Below are 19196 nucleotides of genomic sequence, written 5' to 3' on the forward strand. Positions count from 1 at the left end.
TGCTAAAATAGCACAAGTTAATCTTAAATTTGTATAACAACAATACATTTATTTAAGCCCATAATTGCCAATTGAGCCCAGCATTTCTGTGTATCTCTGTGCGAGATTTGCAGAACACAAAATTAGTTGGACTAAATCCATTGTGTTTCAAATTCACTCATCTTGAGAGTCAAGATGCATCTCTTGATCAAATAAATCCTGCAAGGTTGAAAAACGTGGTTAGACTAGATGAACTTATCAGCCTCTTCTATTTCGATACTTTCGTATGAATCTAATTGACATTACAAAGGTCCTCTAGTATCTCTTCTACCAGGTCTCTTACCAAGAGAATAAATTAGAGATCAAATAGAAAATGCAAACAACCCTCAGTGTTGTTGACTGCAAAACCATGAGGCTAGTGCTTGAACAAGAACAGCATTAAAAACAAATCTATATATCCAAAATTTTTGACAGTTCTACAGGTTTGTCCAGTTTTGACCGGTTCTTCCTTATTTAGTCCAAAAATCAAATCCCATCTAGCAAGTGCTGCTAATTAGCTCAGTACACTGCTGAGCTGATCCATATGTTGCAGAGAGTATTCATAACATTCCCAAATAAAAAATACATATTTCATTAACACCAGGCACTCTCAAAACCTAAAAGCTCGATAAATTTTTAAAACCAATGACAGTTAAAATAAGGGGTTCTGAACTTAAAATGCTTTGTTTAGCTTTATTGTACAGACTAACATTTTGGTTTCCTTGACTCAGTAATACTAAATTGCCTATTGGGTTTAGTGGCTTCTTGCATCAGTTCCTGCAACTGTCCTATTTGTTCATCACGAAAGTCATTAAGTTTCTCTTCTGGTAGGGCGGCTCCAAAACATGCCTTTTCAGTTGCATTTTGGCTGTTTTCGTTAGCTTGTTGCCATAGCACTGCTGCATATGCCTAGTAAGAAGAGAGAAATGAAGGTTATAGATATAAAATTAAAATAAGGTCTGTATTCATTCATTTAACATTGGAGGACTTAAAGAATTCTAATTCCAACTATCTGTTTTTCCCCATCACTGAGTCTTCTGACCTTGATGAAAAACATACAAACAATGCTGTGTCTTTACCATTCAGTAATAATTACAAGTATTTTGTTTTTAGTATTTTAAGAGATTTAATAAGCTTTTAGTGAAGTTCTTAACCTGGAAAGCTGCAGGGTAGGGGGCAATTGAGGGTGGGTGAGAACGGTCCGTGGATGGGCTTCAGAAATGAGTATAAACCACCCAAAAATCATGTGAAAAATTGTATGTAAACAAGCATGGCACTGTCCTGAAGCCATGGTTTTCATTAGATTTTCAAAGGGTAGCCATTGGTCTTAATAAATTTTGAGATCCACTTTTAGATATATTAAGTTCATCCCGTCTTCAATTTAAAAAGAAATACTTTGCAAACCTTTAACCTTTTGCACTTGGATGTCGAGTGTGACTCGACACGGTTAGCATTAGAATAAAGGAATCGAGAAAAAAGCAAGCGAGTGCAAAGGGTTAAGCCTTCAATATTTAACAACCATTTTGTCAGGAAAAAAATTCTATATTATTTTTATGCTATAATTTTTCTCTCAATCACCATCTTCAGCCTAATATTCCAACTACCATCGTCATACACAAGTGACACTTTGAAGCAGATTCTCACTTAACAATTAATCTTTCAATCAGGCTGGAAGTACTACTGTATTTCAGTTCATAAAGTTAAAGATGATGTTAAGTGAATTAATTTGTTAACTCTAGATAATGTTGCTATTCTATGTGGTTTAAGAGAATTAAATTGCTTATAACTACCAGTATCACCAAAGAAACGTTAATTCTAGATATTCCCTTTTTGGGGGGCAGAGGGGGGTTGTAATTAGTTTTCATTTCATCAACACAACACTAAAGTGGCTTTAAACATGGAAGGAAATACCCACTTTTCAGCAATGCATACTAAATCCAAGCATGGAAAAGAGAAATCACTAGTCATGAAACTGTTGTTTATATTTATAGATTTCACACCATCCACACCATCCCAAGTCAAGTCTCCTTCTATCACCATTTATCCCCCCCTTTACCCTTTTCTACCTCCTCCCTCTGCCGATCACCATACTGTTGTCTGTGTCCATGAGGTTTTTTTTCCTTAATCCCTTCCCTCTTTTCACTCACCCCCTCCTCTCTGACAGCTGTCAGTCTGTTCTCTGTACCCATGAGTTAGTCTCCACTTTGTGAGTTTATTTTGTTCATTAGATTCCACAAATAAGTAAAATCATATGGTACTTGTATTTCTCTAATTGGCTTATTTCACTTAATATAATGTTCTCCAGGTCCATCCATGCTCTCACAAAAGGTAAGATTTTCTTCTTTTTTTATGGCTGAATAGTATTCCATTGTGTAAATGTACCAGAGCTTTTTTGTCCACTCAGTTACTAGCCTGCTTCCAAATCTTGACTAGTGTAAATAATGATGCAATGAACATAGTGATGCATATATTCTTAGGTTTCTTTGGCTATATTCTAAATCTTTACTTATATTGGAAATAATATTTTCTTCATGTTTTATAGAAATCCATTTCATATAATAACAAAAAACTGCAAACACCTTAAGCTTTATGAATCCCACTTCTAAATATATGCCCCAGAGCAGTGTTTTTCAACTTTGGCACTCCTGACCATTTTGATAATACTTTATAGTGGGGAGGGAGGGAAGTTAATTCTTGCATTACAGGATGCTTAACAGCATTTCTGGTCTCTATCCACTAGATGCCAGTAGCACCCTTCCCCTCAGTCTTGATAACCAAAAATGTCTCCAAACATTGCCAAGTGATCCCAGGCTGAAAACTATTGTCCCAAAGAAACTTTCAAAGGTGTAAACAAGTAGCACGCACAAGAGTATTGTGGCATTGCTTGTTAAAGTAAAAAATTGGAAACTACCTAATTGTACTTCAATAGGAGAAAGGACAATTACACTGAGGTTTACTCAGATACTTTGTTATAATCCATTATAGTAAAGGACTAAATATCTATGTATGAACATGGCTGAATCTCCAAAGCAAACAGAATCCAAAAAAAAACAGGTTTTACAAAGAGGTATTCATTTGTAGAAATAGAAAAACCAATATTCACATTCATATGGAAATGTGAGAAGCTTTAAATAGTTAAAACAATTTTGAAAAAGAACAAAGTTCAAGCATGCAGAGTTCCTAATTTCAAAACTTACCACAAAGCTACAGTAAGTAATCAAAGCCTGTGGTACAGGCTATAGGAGAGACATATATAGACTAACAGATTTTCGTCAAGGTGTCAATTCAACTTGATGAGGTAAAAATCAGACTCCAACAGACAGTGCTAGGAAAACTGAATCTCCACGTGCAAAGAGTGAAGTTGGATCCCCACCACAAACAAAATCAACACTAAAATGGATGATAAGAGCTAAAACCATAAAACACCAGCAAATCTTCAGCACCCAGGGTTAGGCAATAGATTCTTAGATATGACACTCAATGAGCAACAAATGATAAACTGGAATTCTTCAAAATTGAAAACTTTTGTATATTAGAGGACACTATTTATTAAGAAAGTGAAAAGACAAACTACAGAATGGGAAAAAAATATTTGCAAACTATGTACCTGACAAGGAGTTCTTTATATATACTGACAATATATAAAGAACTCCTACAACTCAACAAAAAGACAACCCAATTTTAAAATGGGCAAATGATTTGAGTAAAAATTTCTTCAAAGAAGATATGCAAGTAAAAAGATACTCAACATTGTTAGGGAAATGCAAATCAAAATCACAATGAGATGCCATATCATACCCACTATGGTGCCTATAATAATAGTAAGTGTTGGAGAATTTGAAGGAATTGAAACCATTATACATTGCTGGTGGGAATACAAAGTGGTATATAGACACTCTGCAGCACAAGTTTGGCAGTTCCTCAAAGTTAACACGTTAAACGCCATGTCAGTCACCGGTGACTGACACTATACTTTCCATCCGGACCGGTCAGTCACTGGTGCAATCGGATATCATGGGCTAAATGGAAAGGAAGACAAAACAGGCTTGGCACTTAACGTGTTAAAGAATTAACATATGATTGACCCAGCAATTTCATTACAGGTATATACCCAAAATAAATGAAAGCAGGAACTCAAACATATGGTTGTACACCCATGTTTGTAACAGCATTATTCACAATAGCCAATTACGTGGAACCCAATTGTCCATCAACAGATGAATGAGTGGATATACGAGATATGGTAGAGATTAAAATGGAATATTATTCACCCTTAAAAGGGAACGAAGTTCTGATACATTCTATAACATGGACGAACCTTGAAAACATCATGCTAAGGGACATAAACCAGACAACAAAGAATATTATAGGATTCCACTTATATGAAATATGAAGAATGGGCAAATTTAGAGAGACAGAAGTAAATGGAGGTTACCAGGGACAATGAGGAATTATTTCTTAATGAGCACAGAGTTTGTTTGGTAAGAAAGAGTTGGGGGTATAAATTCTGGACAAAATATAATCAATCAACCCCAAGGCACTGGAGAACCACCAAAGTCAAACAAAAAGTAGAAAGGAGTTGACTCTTCAGAGAATGGCAGAGACACTGGGTTAGATTCCTATTTTTATGGCTTTTTGTCTGAGGGGGTTCTCAGTTGGTGGTGACTGATGAATCAGAGGACAGTGTGGGATAACCATGGCACTTGGAAAGTGAGAAGAGGAAATATCAGGGGGTAAAGGAGCTACAGAAGGGGAACCCCAGATTATGCAAACTATCTCTCCCCAAAATCTCTGTTTAACCACTTAGCAAGGCATGGCTCAGGACAGACTTGAACAGCCCAGCTAAGGTAAAAATAACAACAGATATTTCAGCTGCTTCATGTCAAAGGGGATACAGAATTTGGAATCTAAGTTCTGTTAAGCTAACACCTTGATAAAAACAAAATAAAATCAATACACTTTGGAAAATCATAGTGTGATAATGTCTATCATTCACAGTGTCGGGGGGGGCGGGTCCAAAATTACTATAAACATGAAGAAACAGTAAAGAGAAAAGGCAATGCATTAATATTAGCAAAAACAGGGATTTTAAAGCAGCTACTATAAATATGTTCAATGTGTAAAAGAAAATATGGTTATAATGAACGCATAGAGAAAGTTCACCAGAAAATAAGAAACTGAGAACCAAATGGAAGTTCTAGAATTCTAAATTCAGTATCTGGAATTTAAAAATATAAAATAACTTCAATGAATGCACCTAACAGCATATTGGAGTTGAAAGACTCAAGGAACTTGAAACTGTATCAGTAGGAATTATCTAATCTGAAAACCTATTAAAAATGAACTTAAGAGGCAGCCCAGGTTCCCCAAGCCGCAGCCCTCAGGCACCCGGCCAGCTGCCACGATGCCCAAGAGGAAGGTCAGCTCTGCAGAGGGGCAGCCAAGGAGGAGCCCAAGAGGATGGGGGCCAGGTTGTCAGCCAAACCTGCTCCTGCAAAAGTGAAAATTACAAATTCCCTTACAAGATAGGCATATATGGTGCTGCTATGCCCATAATTTCCTGGAAAACTAAAATGACAGTAATTCTTCAGTTTCAGCAAATTAAATTATTTGCACTCCTTCAATATAAACTCCCAAACAGAAGGACAACTACTATATCTAGAAGGGAAGTTACCTTTCTTCTACAATTATTATAAGATTTTATTAGCAACAATGAACCAACAAACTTAAGTTTGGAGCATTTAATCAAGCTTTCCCTAGAGAAGTGATTAAAAATGCCATGCCTCCTCAAGGAACAACCCTCCTCCCCATAAAAACCTGAAAGTTACCTGAATTACAAAAACTAAATTCAAAGACACTGTGGGGATTTGAAGTACAGCTGCTCAAGTCATTAATACAAAATATCTTATATTACAGAAAAGAAGAATCTATGTTGGCAATGATAATAAATTTGACTTATATTGGCTCTCTTTGACGCAGTTTTGTGATTTTCAAGTCACTGATGATAGATTTTCCATTTTTATAGCATACAAAAAATATTAAAAGTAACCTATGCCATTTGCTATCCCCAATGCGTCACATTGATTCACAGAAAACAAACAATACAAAGTAGCACTAGTGTCACCAATAAGTGTTTTTCTCAGGTGGCCATGAAGCTGGGCCCCTCTGGAATCAAGTTCCCCAGGTTCCTCTGCCCAATAGAGTAAGCCAGACACAGGACTCACCTGTGACTCCAGGCGAGGGGGAGGGGGACATATGTAATACTTTCAACAATAAATATATGAGATTTCCCGTTTAATTGGGATATCACAAAAGGCTTAAAAAATAGTGTCATGTTAAGTAAAAGGACAAGAACCATATGATACAACTCATGTGGAATATAAAACAGAAAACAACAAATGAACAAACAAAAACTCAGACACAGACAACAGTATGGTGGTTATCAGAGGGAAAGGGAGGAGGGAGGATGGAGAAGGTTAAGGGGGTCAAATATATGGTGAGGGAAGGAGACTAGACTTTGGGTGATAAGTACACAATGCAAAATACAGATCATGTATTATAGGATTAAAATGTTAAAAGATAGAGAATCTTAAAAGCAGCCAAAGAAAAAATATTAGTTACAAGAGGAAGCCCACAAGACTATCAGCTGATTTTTCAACAGAAACTTTGTAGGCCAGAAGGGAGTGGCACAATATACTCAACACTATGAAAAGAAAAAAAAACTACAACCAAACTACGTTACCCTCAAGGATATCATTCAGAATTGAAGGAGAAATCAAGAATTTCCCAGACAAGCAAAAACCAAAGGAGTTCATCACCACTAAATTGGCATACAAAAAATGTTAAAAAGGAAAGGCCAAAACTAGCAATAAGAAAATATAAGGAAAAAAAAGTCACCAATAAAGGCAAACATATAATAAAGGTAGTACACAAACTACTTTTAAAGCTAGTATAAAAATAATTAAAATGGCAATAAGTACATATGTATTAGTAATTACTTTAAATGTTATTGGAATAAGTGTTCCATTTAAAGACTTAGGGTGGCTGAATGGATTAAAAAATAAGACCCTCACCTATAATGCCTCATGAGACACAAAGTACTGGTAAAGGGATGGAAAAAGATAATTCATGAAAATGGAAACAAACATAAAAGGCTGGGATAGCCAATACTTATGCCAGACAAAATAAAACAAAGGCTATAACAGGGGACAAAGAAGGACCCAAAAACTTGACTTCTGGGAATTTGAAGAAAACGAAACACTAATTCGAAAAGATGTATTCATGCCTATGTTCACTGCAGTATTATTTACAATAGCCATGATATAGAAGCAACCTAGGTGTCCACTGATAGATGAATGTCTAAAGAAAAAGTAGTGTATCTATCTATATATCTATATATCTATATCTATATATATAGGCGTTGGGCAAAAATAGTTTTACAGTTGTGAGAACATGAAACAATTTATTCTTGTATTATTATTATTGTATTTTACATGCAAACAACTGTAAACCTACTTTTGCCTACCCCTGTGTACACACACAAAATACCACTCAGCCATGAAAAAGAATGAACTGCCACTTGGGACAACATGGATTGACCTATAGGATATTGTGTTAGTGAAATAAGTCAGAGAAGGGCAAATATTGTATCATGTCACTTACCTGTGGATCTAAAAAACTAAACTAAACAGACTCATAGATACAGAGAACAAACTGATAGTTGCCAGAGGGCTGGGTGGTGGGAGAATAGGCAAAAAAATGAAGGGGATTAAGAAGTACAAACTTACAGTTATAACATAAATAAGTCACAGGGATGAAAAGTATAGCATATGAACACAAACAATATCACAATAACTTTGTATGGTGACAGGTGTTTACTGGACTTCCTGTGGGATCACATCATATAGTATATAAATATCTGATCAGTATGTTGTACAACTGAAACCAATAATATTGTATGTCAACTATACTTATCTATAATGCCTACATGAGACACACACAAAGTACCGGTAAAGGGATGCATGCCTTGTTTATTTAGGAAGATAGGGAGACTAAGATTGAAACTGCAGCTATAAAAACCCTTTATATTTTGAGATTCACATTTTTTTAAAAAAACAAGACTAGACAGAAAATTGGGTAAGGTCAAAATCAATATTTTATAAATACTATATCAAAATAATTTATTCACTTATCTGCATATTAGAAATTGTTATGCTTTCCCTTTTCTGTACATTAACCAGATGCTTACAGGTTTATTTTGCTTTATAGATAATATGCATCTATTAAAAAGGCATTTTGTGTGTGAGAAATATCTATCAGCTGAACATCTGATCATGTGATTTAAGACTGAAGAATTAAAAGTGTCTCTGGAAAACACGAATGCAAGAATGAGGAAGAATGTGATAGAATGATGACTTTTTAATGTAAATGTTTGTTATTACTTCACTCTTGAAACCATGTAAACTTAAAACTTAGAAAAAATAAAAAAAGGATGTTTAATGACTGTCTTTCTGGCAGACAGTGCAGGTGTTCCTGAACTAGACCTTATTCCCTAATTGCTTCTCAGATTTCTCATCTGCCTGTATTTCCTAAAGTGAAGTCTTCCTTCTGAGTTTCCTGTCAGCCTAATCTCTGTTAACACATTGCGGACCAGTAGTTTTATTGCTAGCTTTACCCAGTGGCCAGATAAGTTTCTACTGAACGAGTACAAAAAAAACGTTTTATATACATTTTAAAGGCACGCTTTAAAGTGCAATACCCATTTGCATTTTGAAGTTATTAATTACATGTTCTTACAAGCTAATAATGACTTTTTAAAGTATGATACTTTGTAAAACACTGTAATATGAAGCGAGAATTCTCATGATCCGTCCGCAATGTGTTAAGTCTCTAAAACAGAAAACAGCCAGCATCAGCAGCACCTGGGGACTTGTTAAATATGCAGATTTTCAGGTTGATCCCAGATCTACAGAATCAGAAACTGTGTTTTGAGAAGCCCTCCAGATGAGTCTGAGATCCCCAGAAGTTTGAGAACCACTATTATTATGGTTCGACAGTCTCTTTCCCTGACTCCTTCCTTCACAAAGGGTACATCCTGTCAATTTCCAGACAAACATATATGTAAGTGCTCAGCCCATGCAGAAGATCAGTTCTGCTTAACGTAACTACCTAGGGAGAAGAGGACAATTATTCTAAACACTGCTCTTTATTCAGCCCTCTAATATCCAGGAACTAAGGTGTTTAATAATAAATTTGAAATATTTTTAAAGTATATTTTTATTGATTTCAGAGAGGGAGAGAGAGATAGAAACATCAATGATGAAAGAGATCATTGATTGGCTGCCTCCTGCACGCCCTCCACTGGGGATTGAGCCCGCAACCCAGGCATGTGCCCTTGATTGAAATCAAACCTGGGACCCTTCAGTCCAGAGGCAGCGCTCTATCCACTGAGCCAAACCAGGTAGGGCTAAATTTGAAATATTTTAAGTGTTTAATGAAAAATAATATGGAAAGGATGCCCTGGAGCCCTTTTCACCAAATAAAAATTGAAACTAAGTTAAATAGGAGCAACTATTATAACATAAAAAACTGGGTGTACTGACAATATCACATACTTTTAAACTGCTTTGTCTCATCTCAATTCTTACAACCAAAAGAAAGCCCACTGTATGGGGGAACATATTTGCAAAAGTTATCACTGATAAAGGTTTAATCTCCAACATCTACAGGCAACTTTTACAACTGAATAAAAGGAAGATAAATGATCCAATAAAAAAATGGGCAACAGACCTAAATAGAATCTTTTCGAAAGAAGACAGAAGGAAGGCCAAGAGACACATGAAAACATGCTCAAAGTCACTAATTATCCAAGAGATGCAAATCAAAACGACAATGCAGTACCATCTCACACCTGTCAGAATGGCTATCATCAACAAATCAACAAACGACAAGTGTTGGCGAGGATGTGGAGAAAAAGGAACCCTCGTGCACTGCTGGTGGGAATGCAGAATGGTGCAGCCACTGTGGAGAACAGTATGGAGTTTCCTTAAAAAACTAAAAATGGAACTCCCATTTGACCCAGTAATCCCACCCCTAGGAATATATCCTAAGAAACTAGAAACACCAATCAGAAAGGATATATGCACTCCTATGTTCATAGCAGCACAATTTACAATGGCTAAGATTTGGAAACAGCCTAGGTGCCCATCAGCAGATGACTGGATCAGAAAACTATGGTACATCTACAGAATGGAATACTATGCTGCCATAAAAAAGAAGGAATTCTTACCATTTGTAGCAACCTGGATGGAACTGGAGAGCATTATGCTAAGTGAAATAAACCAGTCAATGAAAGAAAAATACCACATGATCTCACTCATTTGTGGATAATAAAGAACATTATAAACTGATGAACAAAAAGATAGATACAGAGGCAGTAAAGCATCAAACGAACTATCAAATTACAGTGGGAGGGTTAGGGAGAGGTGGGGGAGATAAGAGATCAACCGAAGGACTTGTATGCGTGCATATAAGCATAACCAATGGATGCAAAACACTGGGGGGTGAGGGCATGTATGGGAGTGGGGTGGGGTGGGGGGCAATGGTAAGATATGTACACATATAATACCTTAATAAAAAAAATGGAAAAAGAAAAGGCCATAGAATGTGTTCTGTAGCACGTCTATAAATGCCAATAAAACAAAACTTCTAATGATTATTTTAAATTTAAGATTAAATAACTCTATAATAGCCCAGAAAGACAGCTTAAGATTGAATAAAGGATTCAAATAAAACACAAGTATTTTAGTGACACATATAATGTGTGTTATATACTTCACATCAGTAAATATTTGCAAAAAATTAATTCCCATTGTAAAGATAAAAAGCTAACACGAACCCTGGAACATTACTAAAATCAACTGAATGTGTGTTGGAGAAGAAAGCAATATAGTTAAATGGAGCTTTACTTCAATGTAGTAATCATAATTTATAGTTACAGTTTCTAAAAAATTATCAATATAAAATTAATGACTACAAAGATTCATGTCTTTGCAAGATTTTATGTAATTTTATTCAACTTTGCTATATCTTCCATTTCAAAAACTTTAAAAAACAACAAAAATATTAACATGTTCAGATGGTGTAAAAGGGTTGGAGAAGGGTTATTTTCCTCAATAAAACCTTTACTCATTATGTTAAAACTAGAGGCCCGCTGCACGAATTCGTGCACAGGTGGGGTCCCTCAGGGTGGCCTGTGGGGATTGGCCCCCAGGCTCACAGCCCCGCAGCCCTCCCTGGCACCCCGCCATGGCCTGGTGCCGCCCCACCTGCTCCACCATCCTGCCTGCAGGGTGATCTATCGGGCCTAGGCCCCCCACCTGGCTCCTGGTCACCATCTGCAGGGCAATTGGTTGGGGCTGGGGCCCCCACTCGCACCCACCTTGGCCTGGCGCTGCCCGCTTACCTGCTCCACCATTCCACCGCAGTTCCACTCTTGTTGGGGGCCATCGGGGCCGGCAGCACCTCCACTGCCGCCCGCTGCCAGCGCCACCCCCTGGTGGTCAGCGCACATCATAGTGAGCGGTCGAACTCCCAAGGGGACAATTAGGCTTTTATTATATACTAGGGGTCTGGTTGCACAAAATTCGTGCACTGGGGGGGGGGTCCCCCCCTCAGCCCAGCCTGCCCCCTCTCACAGTCCGGGAGCCCTCAGGGGATGTCCTACTGATGGCTTAGGCCCGCTCCCTCTGAGCGGGCCTAAGCCACAGTCTGGCCTCCCTCTGCAGGAGGCGACCGGGCTGATCAGGAGAAGGCGCCACACCCATCACCCCGCTGCTGCTGTCACTGCTGGCCACTGCAGCCACCAAGGTGTTTTCATCAACACGGACTCCAGTCCCTTCACCATGAAAAAATGTCTGTGTCTGCTCCGGGCCTGCTCAAGCCATGCCGCGGTGGCTCGGCCAGGCCCCCCTGTGTCCCTGCCCACCAGCTCTTGTGCGCGCACAGCCTGTTGACCACTCGTGACTGGGACACCGTTAGGACCAATGAACATATTACATCTATCTATCTATCTATCTATCTATATATATATATAGAGAGAGAGAGAGAGAGAGAGAGACACAGACTAGAGGCCCGGGGCACGGATTCATGCACCAGTGGGGTCCCTCAGCCTGGCCTGCACCCTCTCACAATCCAGGACCCCTCAGGAGATGTCGGACTGCTGGTTTTGGCCAGATCCCTGCAGCAGTCGGACATCCCCCGAGGGATGTGGTAGTGTGCGAAATGGCCGGGAAGGAGCCAGAGCCTGGGCCAAGCTCTGCGCCACTCCCGCTCATCCCAACCCCGCTGCGCCTGCTGCCGTCAGGTAGTGCTTGTACCACCGCAGCTGTGCTCGCCAGCCGTCAGCTGGGCGTCTGGCGCCCATTGGTCAGCTGAGCAGCACTCCCACTGTGGGAGTGCACTGACCACCAGGGGGCAGCTCCTGCGTTTAGCATCTGCCCCCTGGTGATAGTGCTCATCATAGCAACCGGTTGACCAGTTGTTCAGTCATTCGGTCATTCAGTCGCTTAGGCTTTTATATATATAGAAGGGAGGATGGAAATTTAATTTATTCAATATGACCTCAGGATGAAAATAATCGACCTATAATTCATTATTAACCTGAGAATTAAAACTAAGATTTTTAGTTGCTGCAATGATTCTGATCTCAACTTGCTTAAAACTGTAGTCTGGTCAATTCTCAGACCACCTTTGGAAAATGATCCTAAGGTCAAGTTCAGCTGAGTGGAGTATTCACCAAATTTAACCATGTGTGGCCTGCATGTCTCTTCCTTATTATGATTGAAAATTGCTTGTTATGGAAATTATTCTATAGTACATACCTTTTTATATATATCATTTTATATATATCATATTTAGCACAGTAAAGTTTCTGGGAATATTATGGGCATGAACACATAAGCCTAGATTTACTAGAAACAAAAAGGATAAGTAAAAATTCTAGACTTTAATCAAAATAAAGAAAAACTGGACCCATATCCGTGATGGCCAATCCCTAAAACAACTCAAAATAAAAACTATGAAAATATAGTTTCTGATCATTTATAATGTAGTTGCCTATATAGCAGATCTCAATCCCAACTATAAGTTCTGGCTTATTTCTTATAAATATTATACCATACTGCAGTAAAATCAGCTTAAGAAAAATAAATTCCCTTTTGCAAAACAAATTTGCCACTTCATATACAGTCTTATTTATTCTTTCTAAATAAAATAACTTCTCAAACAGAATTAGGAACCTATCTTTAAAGGAATCATAAATATAATTTAACCATAAATTCTCAATAAAATGTAAAAATTGATTTCCATAACAAACAATTCTCAATTATCGTAATAATGAAGTGACATACAGGCCAGTCAGCTGAACTGGACCTTAGGATCCTTTTCCCAAGTAGCCTGACTGACTAGACTACAGTTTCAAGTGAGTTGAGATCAGTACTGTAGCAACTAAAAATCTTAGTCACTACAGGTTCCAAGAAGAATGAGACAGTGACTGCGTAGGCTGGACCTATCTCTAATGCTGTCTACTGAGTAAAGAGGAACCCTACCAACATGCTTTCATTCTCACCTTTCTCATTTCCCAGTTTTGTAAGGTTATCTTAAAACATTAAGGAAATGCAGAGAAGTGGGGATGCCGCACTCCACAGGGTTCATGCACCCATATCTCTTAACAGGTTCCCCCATTTCACTGGGTTAGTCCTACCAGTGATCACCAAACGGCGGCTCGCGAGCCACATGCGGCTCTTTGGCCCCTTGAGTGTTCTGACGCCATTTCTTCAAAATAGACTCGCCCAAGCCAAAAACCGACTTTTGCTCATGGGCCACGAAGTTTCAATCGCACTGTATGTGCGCGCCCGCACGTGGTATTTTGTGGAAGAGCCACACTCAAGGGGCCAAAGAGCTGCATGTGGCTCGCGAGCCACGGTTTGCTGACCACTGTCCTAGCCTTATGATGAGACCAGCTTTCAAAGCATGTACATACAAAGCTCCAGTGCATATAGATAGTAAGTTTTATACTATGTCCTCATACAATAATAGAACAGGAATGTTTTAAAGAATATATATTCACAAAATTGAATATCCAACTCTAAATAGAATTTCCTCAAAGTCTCTATACTTCATTAGTAGACAGACAAATTGTTAACATGATCTAAACCAATATTCCTGGGGAAATGCTTTTGGTGTTTCTAATTTCAATAACACAGCCTATAGTAGTACAGTGCCTTCCTTTTCCAATTAAAAAAAATGTTAAAACTTTGGTAAAATACACTTAGGGAGCAATTAAAACTTTCATGATCATAACCTTTCTTTTCCAGTCTAATTATCAATTGATTTTTAAAAGACAAGTAACTTGTAAGTCACTAGAGAGAAATTATTTTGAAATTCCCAAGAGGTTATGATTCAGTCTATATTTATAAACTATATATTTTTTAATTTAATGGGATTTTTTGGCAGTTCCCAATAATTAAAGCCTCTGGTATTCCATCCTGGAAATTGGCAAGGTACATCAGAATTTTTTATAAATTTCATTTCATTGACTTTTCACAAATGCCTGCAGGCCTGTAATAAACAATGGTAAATAAGAGAGAAGTAAAGACTGGAAGGGAAAAAAGAATAAGAAGAAATTATTGTCCAAGTGGATTAGGCAGAAATTAAAGCTCTAGTTCAGCGATTTTCAACTGGTATGCCACACTGGTGTGCTCCAAGAATTTTTAAAACATGCATCACTGCCCTAACTGGTTTGGCTCAGTGGATAGAGCGTCGGCCTGTGGACTGAAGGGTCCCAGGTTCAATTCCTATCAAAGGCATGTACCTTGGTTGCAGGCACATCCCCAGTAGGGGGTGAGCAGGAGGCAGCTGATAAATGTTTCTCCCTCATCGATGTTTCTAACTCTCGATTCCTCTCCCTTCCTCTCTGTAAAAAATTAATAAAATATATTTTTTTATAAAAACATGCATCACTATTTAGTCAGGGGCACTGACCTCTTTTCCCTTGGATTGTCAAAAAAAATTTACAATGGCCAACACAACAATAGCTGTTCAGGGTGAATGAATCAAAATTATACACTTTTTTTTGGTCAGATTGGCAAAAAATATAATTTCTGGTGTGCTGCAGAATTTATTAATTAGTTTATGTGCCATAAGATGAAAAAGATTGAAAATCACTGGCTGTAGTTTAATGGAAACTAGAAATAAGCTACATGCGTTTGGGGAGGGGAGAGAATTGGCAAAGTGAAAAAAAGGTAACAGAAAATAATGAAGACACTAAGTATCCAGGTCTTTCTTTCAGTACAAATTAGTGATTTTCTGATAAAAACTAAGCAGAGAAACACAGCTATTGTAATTATTCCTTCTTCCAATTCCAACCAATAGCAGCGAATTGTGAAGTGTGAGTCCCACAGGCTACACAGTATTTTTTAAGAGCTGACAAAGAAATTGGCACCAGAATATGTTCCTTAACACCAAATTTCAAAAATAATTTTCCCATTAGAAAAAGAAAAAAAAATGTTATATTGCCCTAACTTCACAGGTTTCTTTTTACAAAATTACTGTAGACTATTCTTCAAACCCTTTGCTATTCTTTCTATAAATTTACTTCTAAATTCCAGAGATTCAACATTACCAAATCCTAAGCCTGACCTCAAACCCTGACACCTCTGTCTTTCATTGCAGGCTCATATTTTCAACTGCCTACAGTGCAGCTCCATTTGGATACTCTTCCATTAGCATCCAATGGGTAACATATCCTTGTCGTTATCATCTCTCCTTTCCCAGCGTCCTCAGGATAAAATCATTCTCAAACATTAAAAATCTTAGAACCAGATGTTAGCAAAAACAGTGAAATAGGGAACTCCAATGGTTCAACTCTCCACAAAAGCAACAAATGCACCTGCAAAAACTGTCAAAACCAACTTTTTCAGAACTCTGGACACCAACAAGAAGCTGGCAGCAACCAGGGAAACATCTAGTCAAAAAAAAAGAGCTGAGTCTCAGTCAGAGAGCTCCATGGTATTTTAACTCTCTGGTCCTGGCCCAAGCCCTCCAGATGGGCAGTGGTTTTAAAGACAGCAGCTCACGTTCCCAGTACAGGTATCCAGTATCAGAGGGATTATAACAGATCTTACTCTCAAAGAATTAAGATTGTTTTTTGTGACCTGTTTGGTGACTTCCTGGAGGAGTAGCTCAAAGGGCTTGCCTTTATCTCAATGACTATGAACTCTCCAGTGCTGGGGGCTGGGGGGCACCTGGAGTCACTTTTCAAAGACATGTAAGGCAAATGTACAAGTCACTGATGCCTAGGACAAGGGATAACAGTTGAGACAAACAACAGGCTAACCAATACACTTCGAAGGAAAGTGATAATTTCCCAAATGAGATGCTGTGGGGAGTTAGAGTTTTAAAAAGCACCCACATATTTCTGGGTATTTAGAATATCACACACATGGGACATAGCTACAATATTGAAAGAGTTTAGATTCCAGTAACGCTGCCTGAACAGGACATCTACACACATGTTTCAAGAGCAAGACATAAATTTATATATTAAGCCACTGAAACTTTGGGACTATCTGTTATGGAAGTTGGCATTAATTATATAAATAATATAGACCTAGAATTGAGGGAACCTAGAAGATAGGCATGCTATTTTGCTATAAAATACTTAAAGAAAAATGACTTTTTACTATGTTCTGTTCAATTAGACTCTCAGCAAATATATTTTCTTTATATTGTTACTAAAAACATTAAAAATAAAAACACAAATATAGCCTGTTCCATGTGTATGTAAATATATAAATACTAGAGGCCCAGTGCGCAAAATTCGTACACGGGGGGGGGGGGGGGGGGGGTGTCCCTCAGCCCAGCCTGCACCCTCTCCAATCTGGGACCCCTTGAGGGATGTCTGACTGCCCGTTTACGCCCGGTGGGATCAGGCCTAAACGGGCAGTTGGACATCCCTCTCACAATCCAGGACTGCTGGCTCCCAACCACTCGCCTGCCTCTGCCTGATTGCCCCTAACCACTTCTGTCTACCAGCCTGATCACCCCCTAACCACTCCCCTGCAGGCCTGCCCCCCCCAACTGGCCTCCCCTGCTGGCCCAGTCACCCCTAACTGCCCTCCCTGCTGGCCTGATTGCCCACAACTGCCCTCCCCTCCAGGCCTGGGTCCCCCCAACTGTCCTCTCTTGCTGGCCTGGTCTCCCCCAACTGCCCTCCTCTGCCGGCCTGGTCACCCACAACTGCCCACAACTGCCTTCCCCTGCTGGCCATCTTGTGGTGGCCATCTTGTGTCCACATGGGGGCAGCCATCTTTGACCACATGGGGGCGGCCATCGTGTGTCTTGGAGTGATGGTCAATTTGCATATTACTCTTTTATTAGATAGGGTATTTCAATAAGTTATTTGGAGAAGAAACACTGCTATTGTAATGATTCCTTCTTCCAGTGCCAACCAATAGCAGCTAATTGTGAAGTAGAGTCCCACAGACTATACAGTATTTTTTAAGAGCTGCAAAGAAATTGGCACCAGTATGTGTGTTACTTAACACCAAATTCCAAAAATAAATTTAACTGAATGTTACATTTCATAATACAAATCATTAGGTAAGTGAAATCACATATACTCAAATTTAACTTGTCTTAAAGTTTTAAGATAAGTAATCAAGCAATGGCTTGGATTTCTATAGAATACATCTATCTTACAAGGAGAATTTCATCTGAGTCAGAGTTTTAGCATTAACATCTGGGAATAGTAACTGTGTAAATAACTATAGATTACTTTTAAGCTAAAAATGAAGAGTGACTATTCAAATTGTATTCAATACAATGCAATTATTCTCCTCAATTATAATGCTGCAGATGAGGAATCTGTGACAAGAGAATAGATCTGAATAATAAAAGGAGAATCATTTGAAACAATGGGAAGGCAAAGTAACAAATGGAAAAACATGCAATTGTTAAGTTTACCTGGAATAACCAAAGCCCTAAACCTGAATTCATCTTGGATACATATTTTTAGACAAAAAAAAACCAAAACAATAGTTTCACAAAATGAGCTAAAACATATATAACCAAAAACGCATTCATGAGCTGAAACCGGTTTGGCTCAGTGGATAGAGCGTCGGCTTGCGGACTCAAGGGTCCCAGGTTCGATTCCGGTCAAGGGCATGTACCTTGGTTGCGGGCACATCCCCAGGAGGGGGTGTGCAAGAGGCAGCTGATCGATGTTTCTCTCTCATCGATGTTTCTAACTCTCTATCCCTCTCTCTTCCTCTCTGTAAAAAATCAATAAAATATATTTTTTTTTTTAAAAAAAAAGCATTCATGAGACAGCATGTCAAAAAAAGTCAAATAGACATAAAATATTAACTTCCTCAAGCATGTTGCCATATGCCATACTTTAAATGTATTATGAATTTCTTCTCAAAGTAGCATCAAAATGCCTGTAACTAGAGTTGCTATTTATCACTCTTAAAGATTTAGCATTTACCAATATTTAATAAAATCCAATTTTCTGATTAATGTATAGGCCATAAATGCTGAAATAAGGTAACATAGAAATATTATCTACACTAATAAAAGAAAAAGATGCAAATTGACCGTACCTTCGCAACACCCACCAGCCAATAGGAGTGAGTATACAAATTAACCCAAAAAATATGGTGGGTTAATTTGCACACACAGGCGCCAAGCGGCTGGGGGCGGGACGCCTGTGTCGTTGCCATGGCGACGATGCAGGCATTCCGCACCGCCCCAGCAGCGCCGGGCCTCTGAGCAGTGTGGGAAGGCGGAAAGGCAGCTCTGGGCCGGAGCGAAGGTGGTGCTGGCAGCCAGGGGAGGAAGGCCCATTCTTGCACGAATCTTCGTGCATCAGGCCTCTAGTGTATTATATAATATGTATACTAGAGGCCCAATGCACGAAATTCGTGCAAGTGTAGGCCTTTGCAGCCCCCGCAGCCCCGGTTTTGTCCGGAAGGCCATCTGGACAGTTGTTCAGCTGTTTGGCTGTTAGGTCAATTTGCATATTATGCTTTTATTACTATAGATTACTGTAGATATGTTACATATACTTACATAATATATATTAATGTAGAAAGCAAAATATAATATATTATAGCCTA

The 19196-nt window shown here is 38.6% G+C and overlaps 1 protein-coding gene across 2 annotated transcripts in view; it reads right to left on the reverse strand.

Moving 5' to 3' along the window:
• Window positions 1–683: 683 nt before the first annotated feature.
• The window catches only part of SDHAF3 (succinate dehydrogenase complex assembly factor 3), a 42563-nt gene continuing 24050 nt past the window's right edge, over window positions 684–19196 (reverse strand). For both annotated transcript variants that reach the window (XM_079786288.1, XM_079786287.1), the window contains exon 2: window positions 684–927. In XM_079786288.1, coding sequence (XP_079642414.1) covers window positions 724–927 — 204 coding nt within the window. In that variant the 3' untranslated portion in view covers window positions 684–723. The remainder of the gene's footprint in view (window positions 928–19196) is intronic.

This window comes from Cnephaeus nilssonii (genome assembly GCF_951640355.1).
Source record: "Cnephaeus nilssonii genome assembly, chromosome: 12".
Classification (NCBI taxonomy): Eukaryota; Metazoa; Chordata; class Mammalia; order Chiroptera; family Vespertilionidae; genus Cnephaeus; species Cnephaeus nilssonii.